This window comes from Dermacentor andersoni, chromosome 11 (genome assembly GCF_023375885.2).
Source record: "Dermacentor andersoni chromosome 11, qqDerAnde1_hic_scaffold, whole genome shotgun sequence".
Taxonomy (NCBI): domain Eukaryota; kingdom Metazoa; phylum Arthropoda; class Arachnida; order Ixodida; family Ixodidae; genus Dermacentor; species Dermacentor andersoni.
The window spans coordinates 84,902,744-84,930,351 of NC_092824.1; the positions used below are offsets into that span (position 1 = coordinate 84,902,744).

At 45.9% G+C, this 27,608-nt stretch overlaps 2 protein-coding genes across 3 annotated transcripts in view; both read right to left on the minus strand.

The window, feature by feature from the left end:
• Nucleotides 1-27,608, minus strand: part of LOC126518312 (lysosomal protective protein-like) — a 136,635-nt gene that overhangs the window by 48,651 nt on the left and 60,376 nt on the right. The window lies entirely within an intron of this gene.
• LOC129381673 (lysosomal protective protein-like) lies at nt 1,317-26,029 on the minus strand. Its single transcript, XM_072285515.1, has 10 exons — nt 25,863-26,029; nt 23,434-23,596; nt 22,794-23,042; nt 21,971-22,062; nt 18,395-18,494; nt 16,894-17,064; nt 13,510-13,628; nt 11,851-12,010; nt 6,336-6,428; nt 1,317-1,484 (listed from the first exon to the last, which is right to left on the minus strand). The coding sequence occupies exons 1-10, from the start codon at nt 26,027-26,029 to the stop codon at nt 1,398-1,400; spliced, it is 1,401 nt and encodes a 466-aa protein (XP_072141616.1). The 3' UTR covers nt 1,317-1,397.

Below are 27,608 nucleotides of genomic sequence, written 5' to 3' on the forward strand. Positions count from 1 at the left end.
TCGGATACCTTCTCTTTAACAGTCCTAAGAGGTATCATAACCGCAGTGTTAGACTAAACATATATTATGAACGTAATTATGTCACAAAGTCCTGTGGAACACACTTAATTGCTAAGCTGTACGGCAAGGTGGAGCTCCGGTGAAAAATAGAGAAAGATGTGCACCAATCTTATTATCTGTTACCTTCAGTCACATGCAAGAGATGGATGTGAAAAAGACCCTATCTTGTTTTCCGGCAGAGAAAGCCATGTTAGGGTCTTCAATCAGTTAAGGAGGCACTACACGAGTGAAAATAACAAGACTTACTGTGACATCTGAACTACCTTTCTCCGCTGGACAGACAGACAGACAGACAGACAGACAGACAGACAGACAGACAGACAGACAGACAGACAGACAGACAGACAGACATATAGCGCTCTTCATTATTGCGTGACATCTTGTGTGACATTTGGAAAATGTCGGGCGCTGGGAGAAAGATAATGTCGCGATTTAATTTTGTTCATATTTACTTCCGCGCTTCAAGATTACGTATGCAATACGGACACATTGTAACTAGGTTGTGCCAATTGCGAACAGTAGTATCTAAGAATGAAACAGAGTCCATAATAAACAACCCTTATGTTTACGCGCATACTTGCATACCGTGTTGTATGCGACACCAGGTGGGAGACGCAAGCGCGACGAGATTTTCGGGGGAGATCTGATGATGCTTAACGGCCCATCGCAACACGCGCATTATGAGAATCGTCGATGTGGGGTGCTCCAGATTATTTTAAGACCATCTGGAGGTTCTTCGAAGTGTTCGCAAAGCGCGATACGCGATCGTTTGGACTAAAACGCAGTCTCCCCGACTGGGGATCGCTCCCGGGGCATAGCAATCACGTGTACAGGGCTATAGCCACTGTGCCGCCGCAGCTGGTAGCTATTGAAAAGGCAAGTTCACTGCGAGATTAATGTTCACGCGCACGCTAGGGCGCGCCTACATGTATCAGTATTCTCTCGAGTGTTATCGATAGTTCTGTATTCTAATCACCGAAGCTTTTTGCAATATGGACTTTTGTACTTTCTGAAAATCTGAATTTCTACTTTCTGAAAATCACGCAGGCACCAGCGATTACTCTGAACCTTCGACGAGTCATGTATAAATAGCCGGCTGGCTTGACCCGCCGAGCAGATTTTCGTTGTGCTTGATTCTTACTTGTTTTGCAACACTTCCGCCCGTCTGCAACGTGCCGCACGAGACAGATTGTCCGCGGCAGCCGATAAACCACGAAATGAACACACGTATGGAGCTGCGCTCTAACTTCGCATTAGGGATTATGGTGATCGTCAGTGAATTGTTTTTTATTCCGCTTCTTCTTTTTTGATCTTTTCCACTGAAAGTGTGTTTTTCTTTATTCAAACGGGCTCCTTGAAAGAAAGTTGGATATCATCTGCAGAGATTCTTCAGGCTTGTCCATGGGAGCCATGTGGCCGGCACCCTGGAGTGATGAAGTAGTAGTTCAGGCAACAAAGGCAACACTGCCGTTCCATTCGATATTTGCAAGTGTCAATTGATTTCTTTGATCACCGTGTCAAAAAAGATACCCCTGTGCTTCGATTATATGTTCTTATTAACCCGAGTATAACTGAATTCCAAGTTTCAAGTTTCAAGTTTCAAATTTATTACTTCATTCATTAGTGGTACATATATGCAGCAGAAGTTATACAGAAAGAGGTCCCACAGTTAGAAACTGCGGCGGGACCTCTTGTTCTTAGTTACCTAATAATATATAAATAAAAAGGCGTCGATTGCGGTTATGAACAAAGAACGGATTACACAATTTCTACAGCGTTAAAGCAATAAAACTTATAGCAACCCATCACAACATAAAAAGTATACATATTAAGCAACATCAAAAATACTTCAAAGAAGAGATGCAGTTTACAAGGTTTTAATAGAAGCTCTCAGTGAACGTTGGTATGACGATAATGTAGGTGAGGATCTCACGTGAGCAGGTAAATTATTCCACATTTTCACACTAGCGAAACCAACAGTTAGCTCGCCATAGTTGCTGCGTCATTTTGCAAGTAAAAGGTGATTTTGTACAGAGAACCTGGTATTGTTAGCATTGGCAAGACTATTCCTGCCAATGATAAAATGTAATTGTGGGTTTTTAAGTAGGCGCTAAATAACGATGCTGTGGTTGTACCAGATAATTTTATTTATTGTGAGGATACTTAGCTCAGTGAAGATAGGGGTAACGTGAGCGTTATAAGGAGCCGAAGCGATGATATGGACAGCGTCATTTTGGATGTGCTTCAAGGTAACTATACGACAGTGATATGTAAGACCCCAAGAACTGATACAGTAGTTTAAATGGCTATAATAAAGGCATAATACAATGTCAGGAGAGTGTGCTTTTAACGCGACAGTTTTAAAGAGCTCGTCTCACAGAAATGCAGGTGTCGTCGGCGTCGGCGGCATTGGCTGTGAGCGAAAAATGGCGGAAGGCAATTAATAAAAAAAAACTTCTAAGATGGGCTGAATGAGAATCTAACCAGGGTCTCCGGAGTGTGAGACGGAGACGCTACCACTCAGCCATGAGTTCGATGCTTCAAAGCGGGACAAAAGCGCCTCTAGTGAATGCGGTGTTGCCTTAGAAACGTGCCGTAGAAAGATATACAGCGTTGTATATCGGTTTTTGTGAGCATGTAAATTACAGAAGTCGCAGTTAAACCAGTACCGAAGTACGTTTCCGATACATTTCTTCTGCGCTTGGCGCACACGCAGAGCCATTTTGCGGCAAACACGGAAGACCCCTCCTCGCAATGTACGGCGCTGCCCCTACAGGTAGCGCGCCACTCGTGCGCTTCTCCCTTTCGTCTCGTTTGAGCGCATTGGGGCCGTGTGGGGACCGGTGCGAGGATGGCCCAATACCCTTGCGTTTAATAAGTTTTCTCGCTCTCTCCCCTTCCAACTTCCAACGTGCGTCACTCGAACCCTCGTGTTTAGGCGACGCAGCTCCTCTCTCCGCTCACAGCGCGATTCCTGGGTGCAGCGTCCTATGCGGGACGCCTCTGACGTGATCGCTGCGCCGTAGCGCGTCTGGTGGGAACGCGTCCCCTGCAATGTGTGCCGTGCTGCTGGCGAGGAGTTATGCGTATGCGTGGTGCTCCCAAGCGAGCTAGAGGACGATCCCATCGAGGCGTCAGCCCCATGATCGCGTCCGCCTTCATGGCGCGTCGCGGCCCGTCTGTCCGTGCCGATCACGACGCTTGGCTCGCGTAGATCGTTTCTCCCTCCGAGACACAGAGTTCTTTGATTCGTTCCGCTTGCTCAGGCGCAGGTTTCGTCTTTGTGTGACTCAAGACCATGCCGAGCGAATGAGTGGGCGGTGCGAACGGGGTGCGATAACGCTATCGCGTTCCACTCTTGAAGGCGAAGCTTAAACGTCCTCCAAGTTTTTTAAAGTAGTGTCTCGCCTCTAAAAGCACCCTGAAACCATACCAGCCTGTAAGAAGGTTCTTCCTTGTCCATTGTTGGAAAGATTGTTAATCTTCGCCTTTAAGATTGGAACGCGATAGTATTCAAAGATGTCTGACTGCTTCTCACGCTTCCCGCCAACTGCAGCATATGTAGCCGATATGTTTACCCTGAAACGCTGGCGAGAACGCTATGCACGGAGGCGAGCTTTCTGGTAGGAGCGCGGCCTCTTGCGTGGGTCGGTCCTGGAGGTCGTGCACAGCAGCGCCAAAAACTTATATCATCTTCAGGTTTCTGTTGTTGTTTTTCGCTTGTAATATATCAGTCTAAGAAGATTTAATATGAAAGAAAGGCGCTGTCGGTGTTTTGTTTCGTGACAATTGTTTGTGGGCTGTCATTCTCAAAATTCCGAGGAATAACTTTGTGAAGAATGTAAGACAACGTGTGAGCAATTTTACTCATATAATGGTGTGGCAATATAACATGCATTACCTTTCCTTCTTTTCTTTATTTTGTTTTTTCCTTCACTCTTACTAATTCAAATATTCCGCTGTTCTGATACTTTTCTTTTTTATGAATAGTCATGTGTGTTTCGAAGTGGTTTTGTTGTTTGTATTGTTGCATTTATGCGCATTTATATTTGAAATTCTTTTTTTGTTCTTGTTTGTATTGCATGTTTGGGTAAAATGTTTTGTCCGTTACTGTCAAATTCGTTTAGTTCATTTAGTGTTGCTGCATTTGCTCCTTGTAATTGTATAATTGCCTTCTTTAGATGTTTTGCAACTCCTTATCTTGTTTTGCATTCTCCAGTACTTATTTTCTTCCATGTTTGCTTATATATGATTTTAATGTAGTTCTGTTCGTTGCTTTAGAAAAGGCATACTTATAAATAATAGGAGGTCCCGATACAGTCTTTGACTATGGGACCTCCTTCTGTATATTATTCTTTTTTATGACCTGTATTCTATAATGAATAAAATCAATTTCAATTTCAATATAACCCCCATATACCCCATGTCATAGAGCGAGGCGTGGCGTATACATGTATAAAGATATATGCGGAAATTTTCGCTTACGGACAGCTACGCCGACGCCGACACCGCATTTTCTGCGACACGGAGCCCTTAGCGCTATCGCGTTAATGAATGTGAAACATTTCTATTTTTTATGGACTTATAAATCGGCGCCGTCTCGGACAAATGACGCTAGCATAAACGCGCGAAGCACATCATAACATCACGTTTACTAAAAAATAAAAGATTGTCAGCAATCTTACACGACCTCCAGCGGCAGGCTAATACAAGGCTTAATGTAGATTCTGGTGTACAGAAAAAGTCCGCCTCACGCTATGTAGAATAACACCTCATCACAGAAAGTACAAACACGTGCCCCCACCCTTTCTCCTAAAGAACTAAAATACAATGAAAGGGAGAAGTGCGTTTGTTTAGGGATTTTTCTAAGCTGTATCGAAAAGAACAATCAATTTCGTCTCAAAATTGCAAACGCCAGGAATCACCTGGTCTCAATATGGTATAAAGCGCAAGGTGCCTTAAATTTAAACGCTTCAACCGACACGGGACCACCAAAAGAGCGGAGACTGCAAACCTGGATTTCTACCTCCCTTTCACAGAGCACAAGGTCTCCTCACAAAATCTTCTAGCGTTTTTTTTTTTTTTTATTTACAAACTAAAGGAGGCCGAAAGATTAACGGTGGATTATGGCGGCCGTGGAGTGTTGCCGTTTTTCGTCTAAAGCACGTCGTCGCTTTCCGTAGAAGTTCTATAGAAGTTCTCTAGAATCTGCCTGCCCAAGTATGTAGCTCATCAGTACAAGAAACTGTATAATCGTTAATACCGAAAAGACATTTAAGGGGACTACTTTTTACGGTTGCAGTATACTTTGAAATCTTCATTATCGTTAGTTTTGCGGTAACAGCTTGATAAACAAAGCGCAAAAAAGCGATCAACCTTGTAACGTATTTTGCGACGATTACTTTGGGTGACAGTGCCGCCTCGGCGATAGTATCGCCATCAGGTGCACGCTGATTGGCTCGTTGTGAAAAATCAGGTGACGAATTGCGCAACCAGCCAATCAGCTCATCTGATTTTGATGTTACAGCCAATCAGCGCGTGCCAATGGCAAAGGCGTAGCCAAGGCGACAGTATCGCCGAAACTGATCATCGCAGAATATATCCCGTCTTTGTGATCCCAGCGCCTGTAACTCCGTGTGACGTCACTAATTTAAAAACGTTTTCCCACATTTCTTCGCTGTGTCGCATTGAAGTTTGCGAAACCTTTCGAGTTCCTTCTTTGGCTCTTCCAGAATACAAAGAAATTATTTTTTTTTCGGTGAAATATTAGTAGGCCCGAGCGTACGCGCCTGAAATTCATGACATGACGCCGAGTCTGGTACGAAAACTTCAAGGTGGCGCTATCGCTGGTCTTTGAGTGTTTCCTGCGTTAGCAAGCCTTCTCTTACGATAACTGTCTCTTTTCTGGTATTGTAGGGGCGTAATTTACTAACACAGCTCATCTTCATTTGCTATTTTGTGACTTTCTAAGGCACAACCGCCTATTATCCTCACCACATTGCCACGCATTGTGTAGCTGCCTACGCCTGCGTTTATCACCCTGTCACACAAGACATCGTCGGCCTTTTCGTGAAGCCTGAGTGCTAGGAATATTAGCGATAGGAGAATTCCTTAACTGCTTCTTGTTAGGCTGTGTCATTCGCAACACAGCTGCGAATGACGGCTTTTCTTTGGGCGCTCAAGCCTCGCAAGGTATCACAGGACCTGATCGACACAACTCCCAAAACGTTTCAATCACTGCGCCAATATAATACATAGTAAAAAAAAAAAACTACCTTCACGGTGACGAAAGTGATGTCCTTGGCGAAGGTCTGCACGAAGCCAGCGATAATGGATCCAGCGTGCCACATCTTGTATTGAGATGTGGACTGTCAAAGAAAAAAAAATGAGACGCGCAAGGCCAAGTCACACATAAATAAATGAAAGTAATACTTCAACGCTTTATAATGTGAACGTTGGGAAAGGTTCCGACATTTTCCGACTCCTATTTTTTTTCTGATTGACACGAAGAATCCCGACCTACTAGAGGCTAACAGCTTCGCCGTAAAACCATTTGAAGCCAAATAATGATTCCTTGGAATCGTGAGCTAACCTGTGGCATTCAATAAGAGCGTTCAAAACTTCCAACAAGAAACGTTTCAGTTTAGTAACGCGATGAACGGAGCTAGTTGGTGGACATGCATGAATGTGTTGCGCTTAGAATTATACTTAGGGGAGAACTTCAAGAACGAACATGAAAGAACAAGTCCGTTTCTAGTTCTTTTATGTTCGTTCTTCATAACCTTCCGTTAGCATAATACTCAGTGCAATACAATCATGAAACTTTTCAAGCTGCTGAAAATAGAGCACTCATTGGATTCTACAGTACAAGCATTGTATGAACCACAGGCGCCTTTGAAAGTTTATTTCTTTTCGTCGCTTAAGAAGCTTAGCATAATTTAGGAGGAAGGTTTAGCTCGGCGCCAACTAAGGTTATTTCTGTACAGAAGCAAAGATCTTGGCTGCCTGGCCTCACAGTTCAATAGCCCAGAAAGCAGTTCGAGTGCTTCCTCACTACCTGAAGGCAACAGCCTTGAGTGCCCGACTGTAGACATCCTACACCTAACTTAATGCATCTAAAAGTGGGCAATAGACTCAAGTTTCCTCTCTCTCTTTTTTACTCCTCATTCCCCTCCCCACGTGTAGGGTAGTAAACTAGAGTCGTCTGGTTAAATTCCCTGCCTTTCCTTCTTCCCTTTTCTCTTTTTCTCACTGTCTGTACAAAAATATGTTAATCGCACAAAAGCTCTCATTAGCAAACAGATGGATATCATTGAAATTTGTTCTGGTTAAGAGAGATTGCTAAATTACAGTGATTCTAAGAAGCATAATTTTCATTTATGGCTTGAATTTCTTTTGCAAAACTTCGCAACAATTGTTCAATTTAAAAAACCACGTCGCAGTTAAGCGCGAAAGGAGATGCAGCGATTGCCATAGTAAATTAGTGGAGGGCTATGCGAAGTAACGATAGTGGTTTTACCGGCCGCACAAAGTTGTCAACACAGGCACACTAACTAAATTACCAAAATCAAAAAAGGGGCTGACAGATGGAATAGCACACTGTGGTATAAAGCTTATAAACAGGGATAAGGCGCCTCATAAAGACTCGCCAACGTTTCGACAGGAGGACCAATCTTCGTCAAAGGCGGCCTCTTCATCCTCGGCATGTTAGCTTTCAAGGGTTAGTGCAGTGACGTCACGTGCGGTGGTTGTCGGTGGCGGTTCGTTATAAAGGGAGAGACTTCAGAGATAATGAGCGCTGTCGCCTGACGTCTGAGAGCGTGGTTCCCAAGACGAGGGGACAAGAGCGGGAGAGTGGGAAGGCGATGAGAAAATAAAGAAAAGGAGGGAAAAATCGGGGGGACACCAAGAGGGAAAAAAAAGAGGAAAGAACAAGAAGAAGGGGGCATTGAAGGGCGTTGGGGAAGCGAGAGGTTAGGGAGCATTCAGGGGCGTCGTTGGCGGCATGTTTTTGTGGCTTTAGAATAGCCGGTCAGCCGGTCAGTGCACGAGTAACACAAAAGACCGGAGTTGAAAGAGTGACTCTAGTAGCATACCAACAATGCGTCGAGTAATGTTCATGTAGTTAAGATGGTGACAAGGAGTCTGGGGTGCAATGTATGGGGCAACTGGATGGCAGCGGCATGATCTTTCAAGCGACGTTAGACCCCAGTAGCTCCACGTAGGTGTCGTTACAGCGGTATACAGAAATGGCGATACCCTGTGTGGCTGAGGCGCCGAAAAAGGTGTACCGACGTCTGGGACTATGGAATGTGTTGGTGAGGGTGTTTCAAAAAATATATAATGAAAACAGACAAAAAAAGAAAAGAGAGGGGGGAACCCTTCAAATAAACTTCATAACTAAATTACCAAGCACGGTGTCGCGCACGCAGAAGCAAACATGACCACATCTGACTCGATGATGGTATAAATTTGCTGTCAACGCTGGCGTGACGAAACGCGGCAGCAGCAGCGAGCGAAGTGACATTCGTGCTGTCTATCGCTTCATCCCAGCGTGAGCGCCGAGAACACGCCGCGCGCAAGAAGCTACGAACCGCCGACGCAGCTAGACTCTGCCCCCAGCGCAGTTTGCTCTCAAGATAAGGCCGCGTGACCGCGCGCAGCCGCCACTTGCACACTTGCAGCCGGAGAAGAAGGCTGCACCGCCCCCCCTTCTCCTCTCTCCCACCCTGGCGCCTCAGAACTTTCGGTGCCTCGCGCACGACGTAAGACTACACGCATCCTCCCCGCTTTCCTCGCTTTCACGCGGGCGAGATGGCGTCGTGACTGTTGGCTCCACTCGCACGCCTTCACTCACCTACGGCGTAGGGGACGCGGGTACGGTGTTATTGTCCTTGTGCTTTATACGGAACCTCGCGGCGACGCCGTAGCCGACGCCCACGCCAATGGCGGAAATGCGCTTGGAGTCTCCATATAGTTGCCATCACATTAAAGTAGAAGCAAGAAATTTACAAATTCGTAACTCTAAACCAAAAATTACCGACGATTACGTTACTTCCTAATGCGAAATTTGAGCGCAGCAAATAAGCTGTTTCACCTTTTCGATAGATTGAGGCAAAGAAATCGAGCAACACATGTATGCGCTATCACAGAATTTTTTTTTTTTTTTTTCACACGTATTCCTTTAACAAAGACTCCACTAACAGTTCTTGACAGTCATGAAGGAAGCTTTGTGGTCGGAGAAATAGACTGATATATGTTCGACTTGGTACACCAATGCTTGATTCTCAAAGACGAGATCTATACAAGTGCCTCGCGAGGTTGTCACAGCCGTGGGACGCGTTACGAGCGAGAGGAACGGGATGTTCTCCCGCATAAGTGTTAGGAAATTGCTGTTTGTCTTTATGTCAACATTAAAGTCCCCCACTACTAACATCGGTGTGGATCGATGGACGGTTAATGCGAGTTGCAGGAAGTGCACGACGTCTTTCGTGAGTGCGGTAGCCGGCGCTTTGACAACCGGAGACTCGCAGGAAGAGGGGGGAGGGGGGCGGCGTGTACACCCAGCGGCAAACGATGGGGGCAGAAGCGCGCGCAGCAAGCGGACAACACGATAAAGGGAGGAGGGAAGAGATAGCAGCGACTGACTGATGCCGCTGACGCCGATAGTGAGTCAACCCCAGCTGCGGAGTTGGTTTCAGGGACAACGCCGCCGATGCCGACACAAACAATATGATACCCTCGCTTCCGCAGCGCTAAGAACCAGGTCTAGCCGTGGGAAGGTGGTCACGTATTCGTCGACGTGCCGGGGCCTACGTGAAATAGCCGGCGCGTCGGCAACTGAAGAGCACCCTATCCGCCACACAAGAACAGGGGGGGGGGGGGGGGGGGACCCTTTCCTCCTCTTTCTGCATGGCGGCGACGGTGTTCTATGCAGTCACGTTATCTTGACTCTCTAGCGGCGTCAGCGGCATCCAGCGGTATCAGTCGGTCGCTGCTAGCGCTGGGGGGATGAAAGGGGGGCGGAGCTGGTTACGAGGCCGACGACAACGCCGACGACGACGCGAAACCCAGGAACGGACGCCAAAGAGCTGCGCTCTAAAAAGAGATCGAATTTCTCTAAGGTGCGTCGGTCAGAGTACCTAAAGCGGGCGAATTTGATATATGAATTTACAGCTTTCGTAATATTGTTCCAACCTTTACGAGACTTTTGTAAAGATCCTACTCACACACCGGTGGTATATTTTAGCGCGATGCATATTACATCAGTTCTCGCTCCAGATATGTCATTAGGTACAGTTTACGGAATAGTGATATTGTTTTTTATTCTCGACATAGATAGTTTTGACTTCATACTTGAAGCCTCGTTTTTCAATTGTCTCGTTTTTCAATTTTCGAATTTCAAACATTTTTGGTTAAGACTGCTGACGTCAGAATTAACAAAACTCGCTTCCTACTTAAAAACTTTTTGTGCGCAAACAAACAGGGACGAAGAAGAGGAGCAACACAAGGACGAGCGCTTTCTAACAACTGGTCTTTTTTTCTCTTGTACACTCCTGGCAATGTCCCTTGTAAGTGCTAACCTGTCGACGATGCTGATCCTTGGCTCCACACAGAATTTTGACCCCAACTTGAGTACATCTTGATGCCGTTCTTCCACCGTTGCGCCCCCTAGTAATAGAAGGCATCCATCTGGCACTTCCCTTTTCTTCTTCTTCGGCAATTTTCGATGAACATCGTTCCATATAGCCTCAGTCACAATGTTTGCCTGTCTGCACCACTCCCGAAAAGCCTTCACATTGAAAAGACCATCGGAAGCAGACGAACAGGCCACCTTTAGACATTCTTTGAAATGTCTAACCTGTCTCCGGCTCTCTGATCTCAAGATCCTGATTATTCTTCTCCCGTGTCCTGCAGACGAGGGCAACCATCCGGTCACACCGGACATTCGGTTGTGTTGCTCCTCTTCTTTGTCTCTGTTTGTTAGCGCACAAAAAGTTTTTAAATAATGAATCTATTTCAACTAGGCCGACTCGCAGTTATGCTTTGCTTTCTATGGTCGCTGTAGACTAAATGTTTATTTTAAATGCAATAAATCTCATCAAATTCGGTGCAGTGTTTGCAGAGAACAATGTTCTCCGTTCCCGTGTATTCCGATGGGAGATCCCGAGCTAAAACTTCCTCGTAAGAGCGGTTGAAGACCAGACTACTGTTACAGGATGCAGAGAGCTGAAGGGCAGGGAGAAGGATGGGTTTTAAAAAGGATTGGCGAAGAATTCACTCCTGTCTTCACTTCCACAGAGCCGCTCACAGGTACTGTACAACACTCGTAGGCAACTTTGGGAGTTGGCTGTATATATCCCCTGCTAGCCTAAGGTACCACGCGATCCGACTAAAAGATTGATAGGAAAGTTCAAAAAAATGCAATTTGTTACACTTTTTTGCACGTAGAGTGCGACCTTATTTTATGAGCAGGCAGCTGACCCATAAGCCTTGGTATGCTTCCCGAAAGCATCAAACCTCCCGGATTTGAGACGCTCGCTATGAAATGAAGGACGATGAGGGGAATAGAGAGACCCCTAAGAACATACGAAACCACAACCGTCGCATTACGCGAGTTCCCGTAAACCATCGAGGATGACTACTGTGACGTTGCCTGTGCGCATTAACAGTTTAAAAGGGACATTATGTCCACAACGCGGAGATTTTCACCTCACAAACTACTCCTGGTACACGTGGAAAAAAAGACTTTCTTTCACTTCTTTCTTCTTCTTGTGGAGAACACTTTACCTCGTATCCCAAGCTGCGTACGAACCAGTCGCCCCCGAGAAACGGGCACGCCATGTCCACGTCGCCGTGATAAACGAGGCCTCTGAGACGCCCAGATTCGGCCAGTTGTTGCACCACTTCACGCATAGTCACGTACTGCTGGGTGTAGTTTAGGGTTTCACTGTAAGGCAGCACGAAGCAAGGGGGTCGTTCTGAGAACATATCCGTACGCACTTGCTGTAGGCACACATTTCTTCTCAAACTTATAGCTCACGCTGTGACAAGAAAGAACAACAAACATTTAAAAAAAAGCAATGAGAGAAACCCTATATTATTGAAGGAGCAGTTCATTTCATTTTTTATTGCTGGTGATGGCTCCATGACAAATGGCGTACTTTTTTGGCGCAAGATTGCAGGCTCAATTAATGGCATAGCGGCCGCGTCCGTGAAACTAAGGTGATAAACCTCCAATTACTGAAGCTTATGTTCGTCACTAATCAAGGTTTAGGTGTACGCTGTATGGTGCGGTACCGAATCAAATAATTTAGCCTTTGGTCCACAAAACTAAGACATTCATATCGGTACTTCTTGTAATACCTAATCGCGCGGCTGTTACTCTTACATAGGGTCTTTAAGGACATTGGGCTCAGGCGCATCCTGTTTGCCACACCTTGAGATACTTCATCGCGTTTTATCTATCACTGATGCCCAAATGTCAAGCTGACATTTCAAAATCATGCGTTCACTGCCTCGTTACGAAAACCACAGTCGAATGATGGCATGTCCATCTCAATATCCGTCGTCCGCAACCCGGGTATTTATTTACTGCCATCATCATCATCATCATCATCATCATCATCATCATCATCATCAGCCTGGTTATCCCCACTGCAGGGCAAAGGCCCCTCCCATACTTCTCCAACTACCCCGGTCATGTACTACTGCCATCTATGGGATATAATTAATGTGCAGTAACATTCTTCTCTGTGTAAGACGCAAATGCATTGGTGGTTTTGTGAATGCATCAATACGATACCGTTAACAAAGAATCCAATAGCAACAATATGCAAGCATTCTTGGAAAGTTACATCGGTACTATACAATTTTAATGCCTTGTCCTATATTATCAAAGTGCCGAGCATACAATATAAAACCTTCTACAAGCACAATGTCGCTTTATCCGATACCTTCCTTAATTCGAGAGCTTGTCTCGAACAATGATGTCTGCAAATACCTAAAGGCCATAAAAACTGCACGAGAATTGTAACTCAAATTTAATTCCCATATGCCTGAACTGCGCTGTATAGGGACTAATTTTACTGTATTGCAGAAACAAAACAATTTTCGTAAGCATGTGCCAGTTGCACTATGGAATTCACGGCCGGCGCTCCAGTCCAAAAATGAGTAGGTTCTTCGCATTATCACCAAATCGAATACAATTTGTATAACATATGTTAGGACCTGTTTAGAAAAGTTCAAAGTGTGGAAGCAAATGTAGTACATTTTCTTCTAAACGACGTTCCTCCTGGCGGAAGCTCCGTTGAATTTCCTTGAGTATCGTTTATCGGACTCCTGTCTCCTCAGATTTTGCGTTTCGCGTCATGGGTGTGCCACGTGACACAGTGACAGTGCTGGCGCCTCCGCCCTCTACATGACTGCGAACCCTTAAAATGGACTCACCTGCACGGCAGCCACATATGGGGAGACTGTTCAACGTGCAAAGCTTTGATGACGTCACGTCTATTGAAGTACAGCTGCAAGTTGTCCATGTTCTGGCAATTCGGGGTCTCGAACAGGTCCTAGAAAAGACCGACTGACCAGAGTCACCTACGAGTACGGCACCGCATTTGTGAATCGAAAGTGGAATTGTTGAACGTGGTACTCACAGTGGCTGGTTTATGACTGGAGTAATAGCGAAAACAGAGTTAAGAGGAAGCTTTACCTCGGAGGCAACTCCAATTTCCTTATTCAATTACTCATGAAACGCAGAAACAAATTTGTAAAACAACCGTTGGAATTATCTGAGAAAAACTCGTTCCATTCGAGAGAAAATCTTAAATTCTGGCAACTCCGATAGCACAAATATTATTTAAGATATATCGTATCATACAAAAATTGCCGAAATTCCGCAAGTTAAAAAACTTGAAAGACGAAGTACACAAATCCGTGATTCTTCTCCAAAAACACATAGCTCAGTTTTCTAAAGTGCATAGCGTACAACTTATATACGATTGTTCCGGTTCAATGAAATTATTACAACGTTTACGAGAGTTTTCTATAAGCCATGCTCACAAATTAGTGTATTATCTTAGAGAGCAGTGTATATTATACCAGTTATGTCCACGCCATTATTATTAGGTGCAGTTTCCAGAATTTGGGTGTAATATATTATTCCTTAGTTGGAGAGCATCAAACTTGATATTTGATCTTTTTGCGATTTTGCAATTTTCAGGCTTCTTCTTTAAAAAAAAGCATGGCATAAATTGATAATTTACTTCTTTCAGTGATTAAATTTTCACTTGTTCTTTTACATGCGACAAGCCGAATCAAATTGGTTTAGTGGTTGCCAAAAACTATTTCTCAGTTTCCATGTTTTTTAGATTGTAGCTCCCGAGCTAATGCTTCCTCTTAAGGACAGCCAGTGAGATGCGACAAAGATTAGTCCTGACTAACAAACAAATGTGCATTCTTTCACGCGGTAAAACCTATAGAAAGTAAGCATGAAACAATGTTGTCTGCAATGATAGTCAGTTGTTAACGTTAGTGTTTGTCACTGTCTTGACTACAGAGTGAGGTTGAGTGTCAAAGCTGCTCTCTCTCTTTCTCTCTCTCTCTTCTTCTTCCCAATCAAAAATAGTATTTCGTCTCTGCGATTCAACGGAGATTTTCCAACATACAGATTAATTCAGTCAGATGTTGCGGAGAACAGATGTGCTTTTAAAGAAAGACGATATCTTGTGCACATATGCTTTTCAATGAAATAGCCCTGTTTTAGGCTTATTTTAGAATTGTGTTTCAGGCTGTTAAAAAGGAGCCTTCCTAATTCTGTTCTGCGAATGTGTATTTATGTATATGCGATTTATTACACTGCTTATTGTCGTTTTGGCGTTGTCAATGTAATTACTAGCATGGATGGCCTTGAGCTATATATCCAGATGCATTGTTCGTGCTGTCCCGCGCATACCTCTTCTTTGAATAAATGTACTTCTTTCTTACAATCACGGCGGTTTTAATGTTGACATACCATATGCGAAAAGGGCACAAAACGCGAATGTACCACGTATGCTGTAAGATAGGAGCATCTGCAGCTTCAGCCGATACTTCGTTGTGACCTAGGGTGGTTGCCCGAGCTAGTTGGTAATTCATGATCAAAAATAACGTACAGCGCGAAAGAGAAGGACTGCGAAGACGACATACCCAACGCTGTGTATGTCGTCTTCGCAGTCTTTGTCTTTCGCGCTGTACGTTATTTTTGATCACGTTGTGACCGACTGCTCGAGTTTCACACGCTCGCATCATCGAGTCCAGGTGAGATCTTAAGCACGACACACTCAAAAATACAGACGCATACGACACAGGTAAATAAGAACCGCCCATGTGTGACTCGGGTTCCACCAGACTGCCTGATGGGAAAACGGTGCGTTTGCTCGCGAGCGAGAACTATGCCCGCGTCACTGAAAGTCCATCTCATTCATTAAGAGACGTTTCGAAATTCAGTTTAATTCTATTGCGTACCTTTTAAACACAATACTAATTTTTATGAATGAAGAAACAAAGTTCGTAAAAAAGACATACTTTCTGGTACTAAAATACAGACGGGCAATCACGGACACAACGAACGAAAAGGACAGCTGAATCACCTTAAAGGACAACACAACATGGCCGGAAAGGACAACACAGCACGACGTTCGTGTTGTCCTACTATACTACTAGTACTATAATTTAAAGTGATTCACTTTCTGTAATCCCAACCTATAACAATTCCGAAGCTGCCCCTCGCATAACTCTAGTTTCAATTCCATCACAATTAGGACATTCCGTCGTTCATCTTAACCTCATTTATTGCGTCTAATCTCTCCCCGTGTTTTATTGTAGGATTATGCTCTTAAGATGAAGATTTAGAGCGAATGCAAGTGTAACTTGATTATTCCAATACATGTATTATTATTATTATTATTTGTTTTGAACACATACACATATACACAGGTATCAGGAAAGGGAAAGCGAGGAGCAGGCTGGCAACTGCCACCGGAAGGGGCACAACGCCTGCCTACTCTTCTGAAGGGAGGTGACAGCAGAAGAGTAGGACAGAAGAGCAGAAGAGTAATCAGACAACCACTCTGCTAAATTGAATAAGTTGTCCCACATTTGAGAGATAAAACTAAATTATACCGGCTTTAGGTAGCAGGATTTAGGCCTCAGATTTCTTACAAAGATTTCCCTATATCAGGAAGGAATAAGAAAAATGTAGGCGCAAAGTTTACAAATCCATAACTCTAAATCAAATACAGGCGCCGCAGTTCTGTAAACTTTAGAGTATACCAAGCGAACGTAGGTGATATATGAATTGACAGTTGAGGTGAAATGGTATGTACATTTGCGAGGGTCGAGCAAAAGTCTTGCTCAAAGAAAAGTGGCATAACTCTTGTCCGCTTTTGATGTATCATTGAGTGCAGCTCACGGAATTCTGATGTTTCTTATTGAGCAGTTACAGAGTACTGAAGCCGACGGGAAACCTTCTGTTATTCTTGCGATTTATCCTAGTTTATTTAAAATGTGAAAAGCATAAATTCAAGTGCCAGTTCCTACAGTTCCTACATATTATTTTTATTTTATTTTTCATTGAAGTCCAACAAATCGCCAAAATTGGGTTCAATGCAAGCCGAGAAAAACGATTTATCCGTCCTCATCTGTTTAGATAGGAGATTGCGAGCTAAAGCTTATGATGGCATGTTCGGAAGCACAAAATGATGGCATGTTCATGTGGCATGTTCATGTTCAACTCCTGTTCAGTGTGTTCCTGTTCAATGTGTGATGGCATGTTCAGATGCACACGCGCCTTACCGTGCTTCGCACGCTACGCGTCTTGATCAGCAGCTGCTGCTTTGCGTACTGACTCATCTCCGGGTGACGCCTCGAGAGAAGCTGCCGTGGTTGTTTGGTGGTGCCGCATGGCGCGTACAGGTTGTACACGTTCAAGCCACTCCTGAGAACGATGTCGTAGCCAGCTTTCACCTAAGAAATCCAAATAAACGTTGTAGTGCGCATGACGACGAAGCGCTCTGAGAGGGAAAGAAAAAGCGCAACACCAACAGAACCCGAAAAAAAAGCTGCCTCATGAACGGGATCATTTGAGGATCGTTCGCTCCGAATGCTTAAATTTAAAGGTGAAATGAAGACGCAGACCGTGGGTAGCGAGCGCTGACTTGTCATTCTTGGCTTCTTTTATCCAGGTAAGCACACAATGTATCGCGTCAAAGCGTGACATTATCCTCCCAAGCGCAATTACCCATTGGTGACAAAAGCTGAAGTTGCATATGCATGTGGCAGTCTTTCCAATTATTCGTGACACCAATTTGTTTTTCTATTGCTATAGGGCGCCGTTACAAACTATTGCGACCTAGAAATTTATTTTTTGTCGAACAGATCTGAAAGCGCACCGGCATACTGACAAAAGGTCATAGAAAAGCGGACAGGGCCCTGTAACCTTTTGTCTCTGTGCCACTGCGCTGCAATATCTGTTCAACATGAACTTGAACCAACTAGCCCGACTCGCCATATAGAAAGAAAAAAATGTTTAAGAGGTACGCAATGCGCTGGATGTACCACGCCATATTTTTCCCGGAAACGTACCGTCCCTTTTCAGCGGTACTACGTTAGCGCCTGCGCAGGAAAAAAGAAAGGGGTGGGGGGGGGGGGGGTGGGGGGGGACAGAATACACCATCTATGAGCAACGTGCGTGTCTACATTTTCTTAAACCGAAAGACAGGCTCTGCGACATAAAATTTGATCCTGCGCGGTGGCGCCATGGCTATGGCATTCAGTTGCCGTGAGCCACGTCGCATTCCCGCCTCCAAAACCGCGGTGGCCGCACTTCAAGGAGGGCGAAATATAGAGACGCTTGTATACTTTGATATTGGGGGGCACGCTGGAGGATCTGAGGCGGTCAAAATTAATCCAGAGCCCTCGTCCACTATGGCGTCTCTGGCATTCCCCGTGTCGCGTTGGAACCTTAAAAGCCACCCCTCAAATCAATGCAAAGTAGACAAGGTTTCATTGCCGGTTAAGATTAGGCGCTATTTCGGCATGAAGGGCACGATGAATATGGACGGATATCTGCTAATATCGCGTGGTTATTTGTAGTTTCTTGAACTTTAATCTTACTGCCGTTGTCCTTCTTCCCATCAGGCCGGACGTCACTTATGAAACTATTTCTCTAGGTACTGCGTTTCAGTGGTGCCAATAAATAACATGCAAGGAAGCATAGCCTTCGAAATGCGGGCTCTAAAAGGTAATTTACCGTCGATAAGCAAACATCACCACTTGTTAAGGAGCAAATATATACCGGATCAACGCAGGCAGGATCATGGGTATTCCAGGCGAAGTCGCATGTCTCCTTCGAGACGGTGCCATTGCAGCAATTTGACGTCACCTCGTTCCAGAGGCTGCAGAAAAGGAGAAATGTATCGCCCTTTGCATTTGGGAAAGCCAAATGACAATGCCCGCGAAGGATGAGTTTTTAATCCCTCTCGAGTGTTGCCACAATTTTTTTTAATCGCGTCGTTAATGTGATATATAAAAGTGGCCAAATTACTGCTAAATCTTTTTAGTAATGTCTAGTTTAGTTAACGTAGGCGTTTTAGAACAATATTATATACGCTGGCATGGCGTAAGTACTTTGCCGAAATGCCTCACGCTTGTCTAGGTGAGTGAGTGAGTGAGTGAGTGAGTGAGTGAGTGAGTGAGTGAGTGAGTGAGTGAGTGAGTGAGTGAGTGAGTGAGTGAGTGAGTGAGTGAGTGAGTGAGTGAGTGAGTGAGTGAGTGAGTGAGTGAGTGAGTGAGTGAGTGAGTGAGTGAGTGAGTGAGTGAGTGAGTGAGTGAGTGAGTGAGCGAGTGAGTGAGTGAGTGAATAAACTTTTATTTTGTCCAACAAAACGCGATAAAACGCGCCCCCGGCTAATCCCACGACGGGACTGACAGATCTAGCCTACCGGCCCGATCGCGGGCGCTCTGGGCGGCCAGGATTTGGTCCTCAAAGGCGGGACTTCGCAAGAGTGCGTCCCTCTCTTCCTTGGTGAACTTCGGGCCCAGCGACTCGCACTCCGAGAGCATATGAGACAAAGTAGCAGCCTCACCAAAGGCCACGCGAGAACAATTCGGATAAATCTCGGGATATATATACTGCTAAGGGACGCCGGATTTGGGTAGCAGTTCGTTTGCAAGAGTCTGAGCGGGACCGCCTGCTTAGCTTGGAGTGAGGCGGCGGGAAAACCCTTCTCTCTAAGTAAAAGAATTTAGTAAGTTCATTGTACGTGATAGGAGCGTCTGTGTGTCCGGGGAGACAGTCGCCCCATCCGAGTGCAGCGCGGTCGGTAAAGCCACGCGCAGCCTCGCGGACAGACTCGTTGAGGTTCAGAGGAACCTCCTCAATCGCCCCGACGTGGGCAGGGAACCAAATGATGGAGTGTATGGAGGTGTCACCGTGTTTGGCGCCTTTCAGAATTTGAATTACCTGCTGGGCTACCCGGCCTTTCCGCAATGCCCTGACGGCCACTTTCGAATCGCTATACACCCTTTCTCTCCGACCGTCTTGCATGGCAAGTGGAATGGCCACTTGCTCGCCCACCTCGGGGTTCGTCGTCCGGACGGAAGCATAGTTGATGACTTTGCTCAGCGTGCCCACGACTGAAACCGCAAAAGCCTTGTTGTCTCGGCATGCAGCTGCATCCACGAAGCTCGCTTCGATCTTGTCCTCGTTTATTTGCTTCAGCATATTCAATGCTCTTGCCTTGCGACGACCTGCGTTGTAAACGGGATGAACGTTGCGGAGGAAAGGGGCAGCCACGATTTTCTCCCCCACTTCTCTGGGGATTGGGGTGTTTTCAGCCAAGTTCTTGGTGGGTGCGAGTCCGATCTCCTCAAGGATACGCCTGCCGGCCGTCGTGGTGGACAGACGAGTTAGCTGGGCCCGTTCCTGAGCCTCAGCTATCTCCTCCATGGTGTTGTGTGTGCCGAGCCGAAGGAAGTCCTCGGTGTGCTTTCTCAGGGGCAGCGCGAGGGCTTTCTTGACGAATTTTCTAATGAGGGCATTAAGCTTTTCGCGGTCGGCTCTGAGCCAGTTGTGCATGGCCGCCGTGTAGGTAAAGTGACACAGCACAAAGGCGTTGATGAGCCGAAGGAGGTTGTCCTCCTTGAGGCCACGATGTCTGTTCATGACCCTTCGCACGAGGCGAAAAACATTGTCGGTCTTCGCAATGACCTTGCGCAACGCAGTGCTGTTGCCGCCACGTGATTCGATGAACACAGACTGGACTCTGATGGTGTCGACCCTGGGCATCGGGTCACCGTTCCGAGTGAACAAGTGAATGTCACTTTCCGAGACCGGTTTCCAGCCCTTGTGTCTACCGCTTTTTTTTCTTTTCTATAAAGCGGAAGCTCAGATTTGGTCGGGGAGCATCTGAGTCCGGTGGGTAGCAGGTACTGCTCCATGACGTCTACCGCCTTTTGCATGGCGCTTTCCACTTGCCCTTCGCTACCGCCGGTGCACCAGATCGTGATGTCGTCGGCGTAGATGGTGTGTTTGATACATTCAACTTGGGCCAGAGTGTTCGAGAGGCCAACCATGCAGATGTTGAAGAGAGCAGGCGAATTGACCAAGCCTTGCGACGTGCCCCGTGGGCCCGGGAGCACCTCGTCGGAGGCAAAGTAGCCGATCCGCAGCTTCGCTTTCCTCCCCGTCACGTAGTTATATAGTCTAGGGCCCAGCTCAAGGTCTGCAACGGAGGCCAGAATGTATTCGTGGAGAACATTGTCAAAGGCTTTCTCGAGGTCAAGACCGAGCAGGGCCATGGTGTCCCTGGTACTGCCGCCGATGATTTAATGTTTGATCATCTTCATGGCATCCTGCGACTTGAGGCCGGCACCGAAGCATATCATGTTGTTAGTATAGATGTTGTACTCTTCGAGATATCTGTTTAGTCTGTTGAGGAGGACGTGCTCCGCCACTTTCCAGACGCAGGAGGTGAGAGAGATGGGTCGGAAGTTGTCCTCATCCAGAACCTTGCCTGGTTTGGGGATCAGGACGACGTTGGCGGTCTTCCATTGCTCTGGGACGCTGCCGTTTTTCCACGTCTCGTTGATCTCGGTGAGGTATACGATCGAACGGTCCTCTAGATTCCGCAGTATCTTGTTGGTGATACTCTCGGCACCTGGCGCACACTTGCCGTAGAACGCAAAAATGGCTTGTCTAATTTCCCCCACGTTGAAGTCTTCGGCCAATTGCGGACGGGAATATGTCGCATTCAGCCGAAGCAACGGAACGTTCTGAATGACAACTACACATGTTAAATAAATGTGGCTTAAGAAATACCGCTTCTAGCTAGATAGCTTGAATGCTAATCGCATTAACGCCAAGTCATCGTAACATGAGTTCTGCCATAATTATTTACTTCCTGCCTTCTAAATGTCAGTACAAAAATTTGTACATGTCCATCAATTGAGCCTACCTAGTGAAAGCGCAAGGCCTGAAATCTTAGGACCCGTGTAAATCGGTTTCGCAAATGTCAAACAATAATAAAAAAAACTGCATTTTGTGAGCACACTGAATCTTCTGAAATACCATTGCTTCATCATGGTCACATAGCCTACCCGTCATACAGCCGATTTCGGACGCTCCCGTGTAGGTTTTGAATCATGAAGAGCGTTATAGAAGGCTATTTTTGAAGCAGCTTTTCTAACTTCGAAGTCACAAAAATGTCAACAGTTTGTCACGCCGCTAAAAAAACCTCGGTCCGTAAATTACAAAAAAAAAATGTCACTAAGAGAATAAAGTGTCTGAATCTAACGACAATATGACTAAAGTGGCAGCACTGGTTCCATCAACCTGCTTCGCGAAAGAAGAACCAGAGTAACGAACGCTTACTCGTCTCCCAAGAGGCCGTGATAGTAGGCGAAAAAGAGGATCGCCTTGCTGTAGAGCTCGAAATCCACCGCTCCGTTTCCGATGGTGTAACCCTTGGCAAAGCAAAAATGTGGTTAAATCTACGAGCAAATTCTAATAGCCGGACCATAAATTCTGAAGCTTCAGATCACCCAGGTCTTTCATTTGCAAATATATACAGTGCATGCACAAGTAAACCTCAGGATGTCACGGAGTCCAAGATGCACTGTATGAAGAACTGAAGAAACATATCTGGCAGAACTCTCATAATACTATACCTATCAAGGCCGGTCGGTTACGCCCACTTTACACGTCCTTTTGATCAGTTTCGCATTAACTATGGCGATTCCAATCTAGAAATATTCATATTCGTCAATATTCATAACGTCATCAGTCATATCAAGGGCAAGAGAATTTGGCAAAATTGTTCACTGTTTTGAATTTCTGACATTTAATGCAGCTCTAGCTGAAGCGCAATTTCACAGCAACCTTCAATGGCGGGTATCCCTAAAATATATGCCAGTTTCAGAATTTATGAGCAGACACGACCTCACAACTGTTGAACTTCAATTTCGCAATCACAACGTGTGCCCCATAGCGAGTAAGATTTTAATTCATGGACATCTTTAATTAGCAAGAGATGCATTGAGATTTCTAATGCAGACATCTTTACTCTTTCAGAAATGCACACTGAAAGGCGGAGCAGCTGTGTTTGTCACAGTCTTTCCTTTTTTTCGTTCGAACTCGAATAGAGGTGGTATGTGGCACAAGTCCGACGTGTATGGTTGTAGATCCAACCGCATACCTTCAAGTTTATTCCAAGTGGATTCGAGAGGAGAAGGCGCTGTGTTAGGAGAGGAACGAAGACGCCGGCGAAGCTTTCACCCGTCACGTAAAACTCATTTTTCCTGAACTGCAGGAACTTGGAGAAGAAATCCTGTATGGCCTGGTAGTTGTCTTCGGTGGCCTTGTTGTCGTCACTGCTGTTGTTCCCGGTGGGGTCGTACGAGTAACCGGTACCTGCCGGCGACTCGAGGAATATCACGTTTGCAACCTGTACAGAAAGAAGAATAGAAAACAGCACAAGAGCAGCGATTGTGGCGATTTAAATGACAATTTAACCCCAGCGGGAATTGGTTGCGAATAGGTCATCGCTGCCTCTTCAATATCAAATTGTAACAGTGCCCTTCATAGTGGGATGTGATACAATCATCGCTGAAGCAAGTTAAGCTAGCCCGGCTTAAGAACTATGATGTTTGTAATTTATAGATTGAAGTATGGCACGCCACAGCATTTGCGGTTGGGCGATATCGAATGAAGTGGTCTGTTCACACGGGTAGCGAATGATCGCTGCTCCATCGATACAAGACCCGAAGTAAGAGCGCCTTTGGGAAGTTAACCGGAGGGTGCGTAACGCGTTCGTTAGTCAGGCAAGTTGTACTAGCCTTGTTCCAGCTGAATGGGTTTATGGTTAGCTTCACGCCCAGAGGGTCAATGCGGAACGGGCCCAGCTCCATGGTAGCACCAATGAGCGAGCTACATCCTGGTCCTCCATTCATCCACAGCAACACGGGGTCGTCAGACGGAGACCGCTGGCTTTCCATAAACCTTCGTATGAAGAAACAAGAACAGAGCTCTCGGCTTGTACTTTATTTCCCAATAATGCAGCACTGGAGAGAGAGAGAGAGAGAGAGAGAAACAACTTCATTTGGTTCACTATGGACGTAAGCAAGCTCCACGTCACCTGGCTAGGCCCACTCGGGGACCATCAGGTGAAACCTGACGGCCCTCTCGCGAGCCCTCTGGACTGCCAGGATTTGAGAGGTCTGATCCTGGGCCTTAATTAACTTCATCATTTCCTCTTGAGTGAGTGCAGCACTGGAAAAAATATATATGACGGAATCCCTAATGCGCGAGGATAGACAACGACACTACGATGCAGAAGGACGCGCCCCTGAACGACACGTGCTTGTGAACGACCATGCTCCTGATTGGCCTACGCATGCCGTGTCATTACGTTATCGTAAATCGGAGTATAAATCTGCCTGCCTGTGTAGTGAATAACAAGTGCTAAGGCATGATGCAGACAGTATTTCTGAGTGAGTATGGCTGCGGTATATATATTTTTATGCGATGACGTTGCTATTCACTGAAATTATTATTCGAGAGTTGTCTGTCCTTTACACACGCGCGAGTACACGTACACACACACACACACACCTGTAGGCAATTACGGAAATAGTCATTCATTGTCTGCTGCATTTCTATCTAAGCATTTCCGCAATGTACTTACTACGGTGCCCGACATTACTTTCTACTTGCTTCGACGATAATATATACGCCTGCACAGAAAGCCACCACTTCGCAGAAAGAAAATTTTCATCAGCCTAAAATCAGTCTCGAAATACGCCGCTGTAGTAATCCCGCTGACGTGCGACGATGACAAAATCTGAAAGCCATGAAATGTAACAGTAAAAGCCGGAACTTCTGCAGGTGTTCTAACCGCACTCTTGATATACAACACCTGTCACTGTCGCGTTTCTTTTGTTCTTGTTTTTCTTTCGCCGTATTTAGCGATACACTTATAATGTGCGCTGACCCATCCAGAAAACCTGTGCTCTGTTTCACTGAAAAACTGCAGGAATAAAGTTGGCCATCACAGTGCCTCACTGCTAATTCTACTCTAAACGTGATAACGCACCAGGAGTTCAGTATGAAACGAAAAAATAAGCAGAAGGTCGACATTCTGTTTTCATTTCTTTTGTGTTTGTTTATTTGTTTATATCAATGTACATCGGAGCTTGGGTCATCTTAAGGCGTACCAGAGGATGCGAGGGCCACTTGCCTATCAATGGCTTTCCAAAGTAGAAGTATTAGACATTCAGAAAAAAGAAACATACATTGTTTTACGCACTAATTCGTCAAAAAAAAGAAAAGCTTCTCAATGATCGAGTGAGGCATGAAAGAAAGCAGCACGCGACTTCTATACGCCATGTGCCTCAAACACATAACGCTCGTCGCATTAATGCGAGTCTGAAGCACCTGGAAAGTACATAGCCCATAATCGTACACCTTCTGCAAGCGTCGCGATCATCTCAACGATCACCCTGTTGGATGTAGAGTTGGGCCAACTATAGGCCGTGAATGTTTCGGTTTATTTTAGTTTCAGTTTATTTATTTCAAAAGTGGCATAAATGCTAAAATAACTATACAGAAGGAAGTCCCAGAGCGTGTAGATGAAAGGGGACACCTTGTAGCAAAATATTTGCATTTGTGCAAATATATAGCATAAAACAGCAATGTTTTAGCCTCTACATGGAATATTACGCAAAGTAAATGTAATACAAAGTGCAGATAATGCAGAGTCCATAACTAGCCGTACAACTACCAGAGTAGTCGCGGCATTCACAACACAACAAACCGCAAAATGTTTGTAAAGTGTACAATTGAAGAACATAGAAAAGAGAAAAAACAAAAGAGAAATGAGCAGGAATGAAGCGATTATGTGAATAATTTTGGCTATATAGTAGGAAATTTAATAATGTACTCTTGGGGAGACCTTGAAGAAGTTGCGGATAGTTAGCAAGACCTTTGAATTTTGTCTGTGCTTGGAGGCGTATAACCTGTCAGACAGTGGCGAAAGAAACGCAGTAAGCAGGCTCACGACCGTAACTCAGACGGGTACAAACCTTGCCTGCTCCTCAGGAAGACGATAGGAAGAAAGAAAGTAAAGATAGGAAAATGGGCAAGGAGGCGAGATGACAGGAAAAGACAGAGTACAAATGCTCAAATAAATCTACTACGAACAACGTAGCATGACCACGGGAACAGAGAGAGGTGCGTACAGTTAACACGTGGCCACGCGTACACTTACCAATAGTGAAGCTGTCGACCTTCGGCGGCGTTCAGAAAACCCGAGTAGTGCCTGAAGTTTATGCGTTCACGGAGTCCCGGCAATCTGGTCACCTCCAACTCGGACTGGTCGACGGCCACGCCCAGCAGTGGCAGTGCCGTCATCACGAGCACAATTTCGGTTAGCATGGCTCTCACCAGGCGTCGTGCCCTTTGAGTAATGAAGTTAAACAACGTGTGAAATGCGTATGTGGGAGCCACACTTCTGATGCGCAACTTTACGACTTATAACCCTTAACCCGTAGACCTTTGCAAAGTTATAATGACGCGAATGCTTACATAAGCAGCGTTTACATGAATACGACAGAAGCGTATCGTATGAACTTTCAAGCGTATCGCATCTCATGTAAACGAGGTAATTCGCTAGGAAGGCGTATCGCATCCAATACGCCGAACAAGGGTAGTTTGAGATGGAGAATGCGCATTTTAGCGGCGCATGCGAACAGAAGCGTATCGCACCAGGAATTATGGGAAAGCATTCGCTGCGGGATTACAACCGGCCAACCAACCAGCGGCGCAGCCGTATGTCAGCGGAACCATGTTTACCGGAAGTAGGGGGCTCATTTCCAAATGTGACACCAGACGGCGCTAGCTTGCCGACCAGTGAGATGTGGTGAGATGCGCATACATGCAAACGGAGGTGCATCAGCGGAATGCGATACGGCAAGATAATACGATACGGTTCTACCGTATTCATGTTAAACAGTTCATAGACATCGTTACAAACAGTACATTGCAACATACGCTTTCGTTGTAAGCGGACTTCCAAGTACACATTACCGCTATTACGCAAACCGGTTTTATTTCGCTACGTTTACCACGGAGGTAAAGCAGACTTAGTTCAGGAAGTACCGGGCAGTTTGGCGCCCCTCTAACTCGTCTGACTGCGCCGCGCATTGGCTGAGCACATGCCACTCTCAGGTTCTGTTACAGCACCAGCGTGCCAGTGCGCGAGATAGCGGCTCACTTAGGGAGAGAGCAGGGTGCATGTTTCGCTGCCGGCCGGAGCAACGATAAAACCGAAACTATATTGCCCTTAGGTCACCGGTACGGACTGTTAAGAATGGCGAGCTGCAAGGAAAAATTGCCACCCAATTACGACTAGGGGACAAGGCGCGCATCCCCCACTCTCCGTCGCTGCAGCTAGACTGCGTTCGAAGAAGCGGGCTTTGTGCTGAAAACCGCCTCCATCCACGAGCCCCATCTCCGTTGTGACGAAACGGGTTCGACGGACGAACTATTGTGCCCGAAGTCCCCAGCGCGAACCTGATTTCGCTACGCATGAGCAAGCCGCGGCGGGACAACGAGCTACCCAGGATGTCTCCGAGCTTCCCGGAACGACTCCCCTCGGTCGTCGGCTCCAGTCCTTCGCACCTGTGTGTTTGCGTGTGTGTGTGCGTCACCTTATCGCGGGAGGCGGCTAGTTTTGCGATGACGAAACGAACATTCGCTGCCTTGTATCGCCGAAGGACCGAGCGTTTAAAAACGGCTGTTGGGCGGAGGCTCGACACACTTCTCTCGTGCAGTCAGGTTAGACTGACACACTTTCTCTTGAGCAGTCATGTTGGACTGACACTCTTTTTCTTAAGCAGTCATGTTAGACTGATTTAATTTCTGTAAATAAACCCATTTTCCTCGTTCTCGATGAGAAGCAGTTCTTCCCTTCATCAACGTCCTCAGCGTGTTTAAGTTGGACGACGGCATGGGC